The sequence below is a fragment of the Benincasa hispida genome, chromosome 12, assembly GCF_027475165.1.
Source record: "Benincasa hispida cultivar pf3 chromosome 12, pf3_genome.v1.1, whole genome shotgun sequence".
Classification (NCBI taxonomy): domain Eukaryota; kingdom Viridiplantae; phylum Streptophyta; class Magnoliopsida; order Cucurbitales; family Cucurbitaceae; genus Benincasa; species Benincasa hispida.
The window spans coordinates 15,743,422-15,757,005 of NC_143489.1; the positions used below are offsets into that span (position 1 = coordinate 15,743,422).

A 13,584-nucleotide genomic window follows, 5' to 3' on the forward strand; every position below is an offset into this window, starting at 1 on the left:
AAACAAATGCGGAAACAAATACTTCATGTATGAAAAATTTGGATGCCCAAGACGATAATGCCATAACATAAAATCATTCTCAGAAGTAGAAAAGTTTAAAGAAATAAAACTCGTCCTATAACAATCCCTAGAGGAAGTATCGTTAGTCAGGAAATAGAGCCCCCTTTCATGTTGGGCAATACCAATCGTCTTCCTCGAGCTCAGATCCTGAAATAAAATAGAGTCGGGTGAGAAAACCCCTGACAATTTAAATCTCTTGTAAATTTAATGACTGATAATAAGTTATATGAAATCTTTGGGACATGTAGCACATCACGCAACACTAAATCCTCAAAAGGAGAGAGATGCCCTTTTCCAGCAACAGGGGCAAAGGACCCATCTGTGATTCTGATTCTTTCATTGCCAGCGCTCGGATAGTATGAAATAAAGTGATCAAATGAGCCAGTTAGATGATCTGTAGCTTCTGAGTCCACAATCTAGGATTTTTTTACCATTTATATTAATCAGACCAAAGGACTGAGCCGTACCTGAGTGTGCAATTGCACTGACACGAAAGTTCTGGCCATTTAGCTTTTCTCCAATAATGAATCCTGCAGAATTTTCCATTGATCCAGACAACAAATTTGCAGTAGGTAAAGTATGGAAAGAATTTATCGAGTTTTTGGAATACAATGGAAGATTAGTGGGTGGATCTGGTTGAACACTTTGCGAGTTTATGCCAAGAACCGTTCCAAAATCCACAATCTATTGCTGAAGATAAGCAAATGGCCTTTGGATCTCACTAGGGAAAACACCCATAGACTGCCCATTGCCCGTATCTCCATTCAAAGCTGTCGGATTGAAGCTGTGAGCCGCGTCGCTATTGTCGGACGTGGCTGGACCAACCGGTGGTGGCTGCTACTCAACAGAAACTCTGCTGCTGGTCGAGCTAATGAGATCGATGCAGCTCGTCGTCTGCAACCGAGGGTTCGAGGTCGTTTGGGTTGGTGCGATCCATGGCTGAGCTGACGGCTGGGCATCGAAGGGTTGGGCACTGTCGAAGGGTTGGGCACGATCCTTACCACGCACGGTCTGGGCGCCGTTGAAGAGTTGGGCGCGATCCGGTCTGGTCGTCGATTGGTTGGGCTGTCTCCACGGCTGGTGTTGTCTGTCCGGCACTGATCTGTTGAAGAAGACGCGGTAAAGTAGCCTCCAGGTACTGTTGGACAGTCTCCTTAATTGTGGCAGCCATCTCGGAGTTGATCGTCAAAGGGGACTCATCAATGGCGGCTAGGGTTTCGTCGCCTTGCTCTGATACCATGATGAAAATAAAACATGAAGGAGAAGAAGAATACAAATGGTTTACGTGGAAAACCCTAGAACCAGGGAGAAAAAACCACGATAGAGACTTATTTTTTTTATTATTGAAGTGATACACAAAATACAAGGAGACTGTTCAAATAAATAGACAAGAGGAAACCCTAGGTCAATGGAAAAATTACAAATATGCCCCTAGGGTAATACAACTATTTTTGACAGGGTTTAATAGCCAAGATTCTACCACGTACCTCGTCTCATTCTTTATTAGGGCCGAGAAGAAATTTGAATGCTTGTTTCTTCTCAACTATCTTTTTGTATGTAGCTCTATCTGCAGTGCATTCCCACTTGTGGCTTTCACATACCTCAAGTTGTTGCCAAAGACGAGATAGTTGAGTGAAGTAGTGAGTGACTTGCATATCCTCTTTCCGTATCTCGTGAATTTTGCCTTCAATTTCAAATGATTCCGCTGTATTTTCTTGGTCGGAATAGGTTTCACAAGCTGCTTCCCAGATTTCGCTTGCAGTCGAGAAGAGTAGAAATCTTTCACCAATCTCTGTCGTCATGGAGTTGATTAGCCATGACATTAACCATATTATTTTCGCCTTTCCATGTCTTGTATTTTGGATTAGCTTGGTCTGGGATGAGATTTTCGCTTGATAAATAATCTTCCTTTCCTTTTCCACATATAAACATCATGAGCAAGGGAGATAATTGGAAGTATGGTCCTTTCTGTATTGTTAGGATTCATAGATGCCATACTAGAATGTTAAATTCTGTAAAGGAAGATATTTAGTACTTACTCAAATATTCCTTGTAACAAAGGAAAAAACAGAAGGATAGTTTCTCAGACCTAAAGCTGGAGGAAGAAGGGACCCGAAATAATAAAAAACGGTTTAGATATGTCCAGACCCACGACCCACGAAGACCTGCAACCCACGAACAGATTTAGCAGTGGTGCAAGAAAAATAGGGGAAATGGATATGCTCATGGCCCATGACCCAATTCGATTCAGCCCACAACTCAAATATGCTCGACCCGGTTGGATACACGATGAAAAACCCTTGTTTAGCCGTGATTCGTTTAAGAAGATTTCGATCGAAGCTGTCACGCTCAGCCCACGATTCTTGGCCGATTTGTTTCAGAAGATTTCGATCGAAGCTTGGCTGTGACTTGCTTTTGACGCGAAGCTTGGCTGCGATTTTCTTCTATTCTTCTATTTGGATGATTCCTCACAGATTTGCTTCGGACGTGAAGCTCCCGGTTATAGATAGAGGTTTTCTGATGCACAACTTCAAACTAATCGGTACGTTGATTGAATCTTCAATGATCTATTTTTCTTTGCTAAGGTTTCAGACGTGAAACTTATGGAAATTCACAGAGTAGCTTTGATACCGTATTGAAATTTCTTAATTCTCTGAATTTTTCTCATTCCTTTACAAATGGTTATAGTCCTAATATATACAACGATAAAAGCCTAATACGGCAAAGATAATCAACGGTACAAAGAATGGAAAAAAGGAAAGAATATTACAGAAAAAAATGAATACTAATTACAAAATAATATTCCAAAGAATGAGGGAAAAAGAAGACTTTCTATATTCAACCGTAATTGTTACCTTTTCTGTACTCAATTGTGGAGTGTTGTCATTCTTACAATCATGAAACATCTCGGAAATGATATAAATATATAACCTAAAAAGTTCAGTCATTTAACTATAATGCTAAAGATTTCATGTCATCAAGATGATGCATGGTTTGTTGATCCACAAAATTCTCAAGCAGTTTGGAGAAAGTGTTGTTGGCAACGATTATACACACCTCCACCATTTTTTTTGTTCTGAATTTGCGATCCACATTTGTGTGCCATGCAAATTATGCTGTAGGATGCAGCAAAACTCTTAAGTGTCTTTATTCCATTTTCAGCTGAATGTTAGAAACAAGTCTGCTGCAGGAGAATGCTATATTCGTACAGAAATTTGCCTGGAAGGTCATTTCACATGCTTAGTTATATAGTAAATCTTCAATCATGAGCTACCAATGATTTAGTTCACCTGTATCTCTGAATTTGTAGTTTATTTTACGCCCATTCAAATGCAGGACTGGTAGATGCCATAAGAGAGGACGTCTCTATGCTGACACTGCTCGCAGAAGTCTTGTGCCTCTTAGATATGATTGTCAATTCATTTGCACATACAATATCAACAAAGCCTGTTGATCGATATAATAGGCCAAACTTTACAGGTAATCCAACATATTTTCCTGCCTTTCATTCAATCTGATTTTTCTGAATGCAACAGCAAACCTGACAATGATTGATTTTCCTTGACACAAATAGATAATGGTCCGATGGCAATTGAAGCTGGAAGACACCCAATCCTAGAAAGTATACACAACGATTTTGTTGTACGTATAACTTCATTGTCAATTGCTGATACTTTTAGTATAGGATTGTGTAAGAGACCTAGTTAGGGATATAATAGGAGTATTACTACAATATTAGTATGGTTATTAGAAGAGGTATATTAATAATTAGATAGTAAGCTTGTTAGGGCTTTTTAGTTATAAATTGAGGGAATGGATTGAGAGGAAGGTGTGAAGAATTTTGTAAGATTTCCTTTGGGGAATTTGGGAGAGGATTCCTAGCCCTCGAGAATTTGTTGAGGTTTATTGTAGTTTCGTTAGTGATATTGCTATATGTATTTCTATCTTTTAATGTTCTTGTTTTGTTCTTGGTGTTCTTGAGTGTTCTTGTTAGGAGGTATCCTAACAAATTGTTTTGTATGTAGACACTTTTTATGGAAATTTGAGTTTCTTCTTTGCAGGCTAACAGCATATTTCTATCGGAAGCAGCCAACATGATAATTGTCATGGGTCCAAATATGTAAGAACTCGCCCCATGACATGATTTAAGATTGCACAAAAAAGCTGTTGATTTATTTTTCCTGTTTTATCTTTGGTTGGTTAACTTCTTTGAACAAAGTGATTCAGAAAGAGAAGAAACAAATGATCTACAAAGTGATAGTTGCCTAATAACTCAAAAGGGAGAGCACTTATGAACTAAAAGTACATCATTTGTGGTGCTAAAAGCATCCTCTCATCTTAGTGGAACCTTTACGTAAACTCCTCATGAAACTAGTACATGAGGGAAAATTATGAGCTTAGTCATCATCACTGGAAACACAAGATCAATGTTGTTCCAGTAGTATCAAATATGCATAATCAATGAAGTGTTATGACTAAGAAATGCTTGGAATATCCCTTCTTAATAATAATAATAGAAAAATCACATCATAAACAATCTTGGAAACATTGAAAGAGATTTAATTATGGTATATATATATCATCTTCACTGAAACACTATCTTTTCTATTTCTTGTAAGACAAAAGTATTATTTCCACAAATGTCCAATCCAAAGGGAACATTGTGCAATAAATTCATTGATACTCTAGGAGAATGAGCTGAATATAGATAATAGTAAAGGTAATTTGAATTTCATTTAAACATCTCTTACTCAGTTAAGCCGGGGGAACCTCAATTAATCCTTCCAGTTAAGATTCAGGCTGCCATTATACAACTTGGAAGTCTTTAGATGACATGCTTTAATGTACTATTATTTCTTGCAGGAGTGGAAAGAGTACCTACCTTCAACAAATGTGCCTTCTAGTTATTCTTGCTCAAATTGGATGTTATGTTCCAGCACATTTCTCAACCTTGAGAGTTGTTGATCGTATATTCACACGAATGGGCACAGATGATAGTCTAGAGTCCAACTCCAGCACAGTATTGTTTTCCTAAATGATTCATAATTTATTTTCTTTATCCATCCATAGTTTGAATTTGAAAGCAAGGATTAATACCAAGAAAGCATCTTTTCATTAATATATTACTGGGTTGCAGTTCATGACAGAGATGAAGGAAACAGCTTTTGTAATGCAGAATGTCTCTCAAAGGTAAATTAAATCTACTATGAACTAGAACTTGAAGAACTCTCGAAATGCTTCACGTTTTATTGAAACATATTGTTCACTGGAATGTAGAAGTCTCGTTGTCGTGGATGAACTTGGGAGGGCAACTTCTTCCTCTGATGGATTTGCAATTGCATGGAGCTGCTGCGAACATCTTTTGTCACTCAAAGCGTAATATCCTTACCAACATTTTTACTTGATTGCAAGAGATGCATATAATATTTTAGATAAAGCAATGCATACTATTTTCATCTACAGTAATCAATAAGGTTTTAAATCCATCAACATGGACATGGTTCATTTGGTCAAGTGATATATTATCGACCTAGAGGTTGAGTTTCAAATCTTCACTGTTGTTTATTGCAAAAAGAAAAAGAAAAAAAAAAAAAAATCAGATTCTAGATATTAGTGAAATGCGCCTGGTCTTTTTTCGGCCCATATAAAATTCATGGCTCACCATTTCTCATTCAAATTAAATCACTAGAATGTTGATAGATTTGGAGAATTTTCCATAGTACATTCATTGCTTACCATAATTGTAGCATTTAAGAATGATGAAGGCCCATAAACTAAATCTGTAACATTTAATAAGGATAGATTTGTAGGGAATAGGTATTACAATAGTAATAGAATTTTGTTGGAATGTCTTGAATCTGTTATCTGACACTTTGAGCAACCAAGTACGAAGTCTCATTGATTGGGACAATGCCCTCAAAATCTAAGTAGTTTTCCGTATTTGTCTATTTATGTTATTTATGTTTTGGACCCTAGGATTTATAGAAGTGGATTGTAAAAACTCTCTAACCCTAAAGGATCTTTGCTTTGTAGTCTGAATAATTCTCCCTAATAATAAACTATTCTTTCTTTGTCCGTGGATTAACCCATTGTTTCTGAACCATGTAAATCTCTATGTCGATTCTCTTTTACATTATGTTTTCTGTTCATCATTCATTATCGATTCTTAACAAAAAAAAATTTCTGATTTGGGTCACAAGTGAACTTCAATGAATGTACTTGCCGTGTTCTTTGTCTGCCTCAGTTATACCATATTTGTCACTCATATGGAGGGCCTATCAGAGCTAGCAACCGTCTACCCAAACGTAAAAGTTCTTCACTTCCATGTGGATATAAGGAATAACCGTTTGGATTTCAAGGTACTGTTTTCCAGTTCTGTTAGTCTATCATCCTTTTTATTGTCACTTTTCTGACTTAAAGGTTCGAATCGTCGACTAGTTCCAATTAAAGGATGGAATGAGACATGTACCACACTATGGCCTTTCATTAGCAGAAGTGGCTGGATTGCCCAGCTCGGTAATTGAAACTGCTAGAGACATTACTTCCAGGATCATGGAGAAGGTAATTCAGTCTTGGGTTGAATTGTTAAGTTATAATGAACCAAAATTTACCAATTCATGAACGTTGCTTTCTTCTTTAAACTATAGTTTTTAGTCATCTAAAAACAACAAATTTTTTAAAATTACTTTTTTTAGGTTTTAATTTTGGCTTGGTTTTAAAAAGAAAGTGAATAACAAAACAGAGATACTTATTGGTGAAAGTATGTTTACCAACTTTAACTTTTAAAGACCAAGAACTAGATAGGTAACAAACCATGTCTGATTAACTTGCTTTTATGAGTAATTTAAAAAAATGGTTTGAATGAACACAACCTAAGAAAGAATCGTTTCGATTCCATTTTGTCTCATTCTATTTCCCATTCGCGGAGCAGGATCCATTAATCTTGGGCTTTGATATTTCAATTGTATCTGGAAAATTATGATAATCTTAGATGGAAGATTTCAAATTGTGCAGGAAGAAAGACGGATGGAGATAAACTACTTGCAGTATCATCCAATCAGAATGGCCTACAATGTAGCTCAGCGTCTGATATGTTTGAAATACTCCAGCCACGATGAAGATTCAATACGAGAAGCATTGCAAAATCTTAAAGAGGGCTACATTAGTGGCAGGCTATGATTCTTGGTAATCGTTATATAAGACACAATTATTCATAATTCCATGCTTGTGTGCAGAAACAACTCTACACTTGCAACTGATGAAGTTCGCGTTTGTACAGAAAAAGAGAATGGAAGAGGCGAGGAAACTTAAAGAAAAAAAAAGCTCATCTCGAGTCTTTTTTAAGCTAATCAAATAACACATTTGATACGGATTTAGTGGGAAAATAGGGCTGATTCCAAAACTATTTTGCAAAAAAAACCATCTCCCTGAAAATTATTTGCAAAATTAGGGGTATTGGACTAAATTAGGGGTATTGGATTCAGTCTTTCTGGAATTCAGTCTTTTGAAGAGACTGCAGTCTTGCTCCACCTCAGTGCAGACATGGCAGTGGCACCTCAAGTGGCGGACACCTCAGCAGTCAATTCAGTCTCACTGAATCCTTGGAACTTAGTATATTCTTCTGCCAGCGTCACTTATGGGACGGCACACTGATGCCGTTTGATTCTCTCTCTCTTTTTAATTATAAAATAAATAATCAAATTTATTTCCGTTTGAAGTAAAAAAATTAACCCATGGTTCAATTCTTCAAAGCTCCCTCAAAGTTCTCTCGAACTCCCTGAAGTTTCTCCCAACTCTCAAAAATTTCCCAAACTTCTTTAACACTCGCTCAAATTTCTCCCAACCTCTCCTAAAATTATCCCAAATTCTCTCAAACTTCCCTAAAAAATATCTCAAATCTCTCTTCAACATTTTCATTATGAAGACAAAGATCTCTTAAAACAATATCAACATTTTCATTTTAAATATACGCTTTTTATTTGATTTTTTCTTTTGGTTGTTGATCATGGATGCATGTTTACATATATATATTTTTTGTTTACGTTTACATATCTTTTAACTAAGTTTTTTAGATATTATAGATAATACTAATATAATTTTTCATTTTGTACCGCAACTATATCTCAATATTCTTCTATTTCCCTACCATTATTAGATGGAAAGAAATGCATTTATTTATTTGTTGAGTATACAATCATACATGCATATTTTTGTTTAGTTTTATTTATCTTTTATCTTGTACAGTATAATGTTTCTTTTAATGTGTTTCTCTTGTTAAGGATACCAACACAGCCAACCACGTCACCAAAAGAAAATCCACTCAACAGTCTCGTCAGCAGTGCAAAACTTCATAAATTACAGTCTTACCTCTTTACTAATTGAATAGGATTTACCAAAAGAATAGGATGGTTAGAACAAGTGTCTAACCATTTATTTTGTTGAGTTATTCTTGCATTCCCAAATTAGAGATTCCATATTGTATAAATACAACACCTATGTACATTTCAACATACAATAAAATATAAAGGAAAGGTTGGCATGCCACCGTCGTGTACCTTCTGCATTATCGTCTACCTAGCTAAAATTGTCATTTACCTTTGTTTAAATACTATCGTCTACCTCTTGACGTTATCGTCTACACGACATCATCTATCGCTTGACGCTATTGTCTACCTCTTGATGTTATCGTTTACACGACATCGTCTATCGCTTGACGCTATCGTCTACCTCTTGACGTTATCGTCTACACGACATCGTCTATCGCTTGACGCTATCGTCTACCTCCTTTAGACGACAACTTCACACTCTAACTGTGGACTAGCATTCAACAACTCATCTATCTTATAAAGAGTGTGAGTCCTCTTGGTTTTCCTAATGTGGGATTCTCAACATGACCCCTCAAGATGGTGGCTTTTTTGGGTTCACCATTCTTGATCGGATCACAATTTCTTCTTATTGGACCGACATCACCTGTTTGGGCTTTATGGGCTCTAATACCAAGTTAGAGTGTGAAATTGTCGTTTGAAGAGGTATACGACGGGACAGTAAACGATGGTAGTCAAAAGGTAGACGATAATGCCAACAAGTCGACGATAGTGTCAAACGGTAGACGATAGCATTTAAAAGGAGGTAGACGATAGCGTTTAGCGGAGGTAAACGATAATGTCTGAAGGAGGTAGACGATAGCATCAGAAGATAGATGATGTCATGTAGACGATAACGTCAAAAGTGTTGGGTTTTATGTCCTAAAACTCGTAGTTTGTAAATTAATAACTATATTCTATTTTGTTTTTCGATAAACTTGTTATTGAAATTGTAATCTTGAATCTAATAAACTAAGGTCCTGAGGCTATTTAATATAGTTTGAACTTTATGTAGTGACATAAATGTGGATCAAGTTCAAATATACAGTCAAAATGGTCTATAGTATATGAATAAGGTTGGGCGCCTTATTTTGGGGACACTATGGATGCAACCCACTTTGTAGTTAGTACAAACAATGTGATCCTGAATCGTTCATATAGAGATATGTGAGTGGGGGCATCCTATGCAATGAGTTTGCATAAGACTGAACCATGAAATAGTCACTTTTAAGTAACTTAATCTTAATCCTGAGCTAACTATGAACTTCTGTTCACTCGGAATTATCCTTAGATCTGCATAGGTGAGGACAGCTCATCATCATTGGCCCAATAAGCCTCCCATTTCAGGGGTAAGATCGGGTGGATAGCTGAGAACATAGGGTGCAAGATGGAATTCACTCCTACCTGTTATAGGGATAATAGATAGGTTGTTCCCTTTAGTACTGAATCTAGGTCTTGAACAAGGGGTTCCACACTCTCCTTGGCCTGAGAGGGATTCGGTTTATAGGTTGGACCTTAAACCAATTGTTCATTAGAGGATCAGTAGAACTTAAGGAACAAGATGTAGTCGTGGGGGTAAAACGGTTTTTATGACCCAGCCGAGATTACGAGCAACCTTTGAAGGATTAGCTTACTAATCATGGTTATATCAAATGGACATAAATATATCTATAGTGAGGGGGATGCAACTACGGGACTATAGTGGAATGACCCGTTAGTTAACGAATGTTGATTAGCTCCGTCTAAAGAGTTTAGCCAGCTAATCTCGGATCGTTAGAGCCCATGTTCTATAGGTCCATTAGGTCCTCCTACTAGCTCATATGGAATAAACTTAAAACAGTATGATAGAATGATTTGAATTGTTTGAATTAGGTGAAGAGAAAGAAATCGACAAGTATATGTGATATAGTGGTCGGGTTTTTCGGTTTAGAGATTAAGCTCTAATATTTAAATGTGATTTAAATATCAAGAATATGAATACGTTCATATTCGAAAGCTCGGAAATAATGGAAATGGTCAAAGATGTAGAAAGTCAAAGAGTTGATTTTTGACTTTGAAAAGTCAAACTTTGACCGACCTTATATTCAAATGTGATTTGAATTTCGAGAAAATGAATGTGGATTCATGCTCAGGAGGTCAAAATTAGTCAACACGAAAAAAATCATAAAAAGTCAAAATGTTGACTTTTTGGTCAAAGTTTGACTTTGACCAAATGACTATTTTGCCCTTTGACTAAAGTTAGTGGGAAAATCCAAACTTTTGTTAGATAATTCCACTAACAAAATAGTGGGCTAGGTGTTGGCTTATAATGGAGACATTAAGCTAAGATAGTGGATTATAAGTGTTGGGTTTTTATGGATTTGTTTTATGCAAATGTTGCATGGTTTTTTCTATAAAATGGGCTTTTCAATTTGGTTTAAAGACTTTTGTCAATTTTATCAAATTTAGTTTTTCAAAATTGGGTTGAAAAAAGGAAAACCCAAAACCAAAATTCCATCTTCTTTTTCCCATCTCTTTCTCTCTCTCGTTTTCTTCATCCATTGGGTCCTACAACTCGATTCTGAGTGCAGAGGATAGTAGGTCAACTCTAGTGGTGGTCCGAAAGAGTTCGGGTCGAGATTCAACGGTTTTCGGGAGCTTCAAAGATAAGTTATTTTACTGTTTTTTCCTTCAATTGCATGTTATTTTTCTTTAAATTAAAAGCAATTAGAGTGTAATTAGGTTCTAATTTTGCTGCGTATGTCTCGTGTTCTATAAAAAAGGTAGACAATAGTATTTGGAGGTAGACGATAGCGTCAAGCGATAGACGATGTCGTGTAGACGATAGTATTTAAACAAAGGTAAATGACAGTTTTAGCTAGGTAGACGATAATGCAGAAGGTACACAACATTGACACACCAACCTTTCCTTTATATTTTCTTGTATCTTGAAATGTACATAGGTGTTATTTATACAATATGAAATCTCTAATTTGGGAATGCAATAATAACTCAACAAAAAAAATGGTTAGACACTTGTTGTAACCATCCTATTCTTTTGGTAAATCCTATTCAATTGGTAAAGAGGTAAGATTATAATTTATGAAGTCTTGCACTGATGGGGTTGTTGAGTGGATTTTCCTTTGCTGACGTGGCTGGTTGTGTTGCCAACCTTAACATCTTCTCCATTTTATGATGTTATATCTTTCTATCTTATATATTTTTGTTTAGCTTTAGTTAGCTTCTTTTCAAAGTATAATTTTTTTAAAAAAAAAATCTTGGGTATTATACATAATATTAGATAGGGGTGTTCAAATAATCTCATAACTCGAATAACCTGGACTACCCAACCCAAAATGTAAGGGTTGAGTTGGGTTAGTTTTCTTCTTGGGTTAAGTTCAACTTTTTCTATTTTTGGTGGGTTGGGTTGGGTCGTGGGTTGAATAAAAAAAATTGGGTTAACCCAACCCGATACGAATTTTATATATATATCTTTGTTTAAAGTTTGATTACTTTGTGATCTTTTAATATATATTTTTCTAAGAATTGATATGTTGTCTTTGTTTAAAGTTTGCAATAAATACCATAGATATTTGGTATTTAACATTTGAATTTTATGAGATTTTAATTATTAGTCACGTGTTGTATATAAATTTACATATTTTTAATTAAAAAGAAAAAATAAGTCATAAACTTGACAACCCAACAGTTATAAGGGTTAGGTCGAAGATTTTATTTGAGTCATTTAGGTTACCAATCTAACCAATTCGAATTTTTGGATTGATCCTAAAAAATACTTTCAAACCAACCCAACCAAACCCAATCCATGTATACCCTTAATATTAGATATCTCAATCTTGAAATATAATTTATTTACTTTGTTTAGTATATCTCAATCTTCTAATATATTTAGTTGGATCAACATTGACTTTGTTGTAAAGATGTTATGAGAGTTTATCTGAGATATAAATCAATTTCACACGAAACGAAAAAACCTCACCTATTAAATGAATTCAATTTCAAAACTAATTCTGTAACACAGTAATTTTAGATCTCATCTAAAATCATATACCAATTTATTTTTGTTTTTAAATGACAGAATTTGCAAAAAAAGAAAAAAAAAATTGAAATTGGTTTTGGCTTCCTTAAAGATGGAACATAATTTTTTTTTTTTTTTTAAAAAAATACAATTCCGGTAGAAACTTGAGAGAGTTTGAGAGAATTGCAGAGAAATTTGAGAGTTTGATAGAATTAAGGAAAAATTTGAGAGAATTAAGGAGAAATTTGAGAGAGTTTGAAAGTAGGGAGGATTAGGGAGGCAAAATAGTGAGTTGATAATTTTTTAACTTAAAATTGAAATAATAATTTGATTATTCAAGGAAAAAAAAAAAAGACCAATGAATTCAAACCGCGTCACCAGCATTGGAAAGGGAGGGTTCAGACTCTTCAACAGATTGAAGCAAGTCACGTCCTCCCACATCTAGCTGGGTAAGCGTATTAGTCTCTTTAAAAGATTGAATTCCAGCTGATTCAGTTTTTTGAAGAGATTGAATCCAATAAGATATAAAAAAAACACTCTTAATTTTGCAAATAATTTTCAGGAAGCTCGTTCTCTTGTAAATGGTTTTGGAATCGGCCCTATTTTTCCACTAAATCCCATTTGATACTATCGTAAAAAAATCTGCCAGCCTTAGCCTACTTGTTTAGAGGATCTGTTTATAATTGTTTTTTTTCCCCTTTCTAAAATCATCAATTCATGATAAATTCGACCATGAAAATTTTCAAATATAAATACACTAATGACACATATTTTTGTTTATTTATTTAAGTACAAATGAGGGATTTAAATGGCGGACCTCTTAGTCATTGACATACTGATAGTTGGTTCGATTCTATCGGATTTTGGGGCCAACCAAGAATCAAACCAAACCAAACTAATGATTTTACAAATAATGGATCCAAAACAATATCTATTAAAGAACAAAAGCAATGAATTAGTTTTTATTTAGTTTGGTTTATTATCGATTTGATTCCCAATTTTTGGTATTTTCCTTTTGTCTTCCAAATTTTTATTTTTATTTCTACTTTTGTTTTGAATAAGTTCTTTTGACTAATTTTAAATTAAAATTGGGTCTTTTTTTTTTTTGGAAAAATTGTAATTGTTGTCCTTTTTATGGAAATT

The 13,584-nt window shown here is 35.1% G+C and overlaps 1 protein-coding gene across 2 annotated transcripts in view; it reads left to right on the forward strand.

The window, feature by feature from the left end:
* The window catches only part of MSH4 (MUTS-like protein 4), a 33,389-nt gene extending 24,775 nt beyond the window's left edge, over window positions 1-8,614 (forward strand). The window contains exons 15-24 of one of the 2 annotated variants that reach the window (XM_039051134.2): window positions 3,223-3,286; window positions 3,397-3,540; window positions 3,635-3,702; window positions 4,122-4,180; window positions 4,924-5,080; window positions 5,198-5,250; window positions 5,338-5,436; window positions 6,305-6,419; window positions 6,499-6,621; window positions 7,075-8,614. In XM_039051134.2, coding sequence (XP_038907062.1) covers window positions 3,223-3,286; window positions 3,397-3,540; window positions 3,635-3,702; window positions 4,122-4,180; window positions 4,924-5,080; window positions 5,198-5,250; window positions 5,338-5,436; window positions 6,305-6,419; window positions 6,499-6,621; window positions 7,075-7,239 — 1,047 coding nt within the window. In that variant the 3' untranslated portion in view covers window positions 7,240-8,614. The remainder of the gene's footprint in view (window positions 1-3,222; window positions 3,287-3,396; window positions 3,541-3,634; window positions 3,703-4,121; window positions 4,181-4,923; window positions 5,081-5,197; window positions 5,251-5,337; window positions 5,437-6,304; window positions 6,420-6,498; window positions 6,622-7,074) is intronic. The other variant, XM_039051135.2, reaches the window with a different exon arrangement.
* Window positions 8,615-13,584: the final 4,970 nt, after the last annotated feature.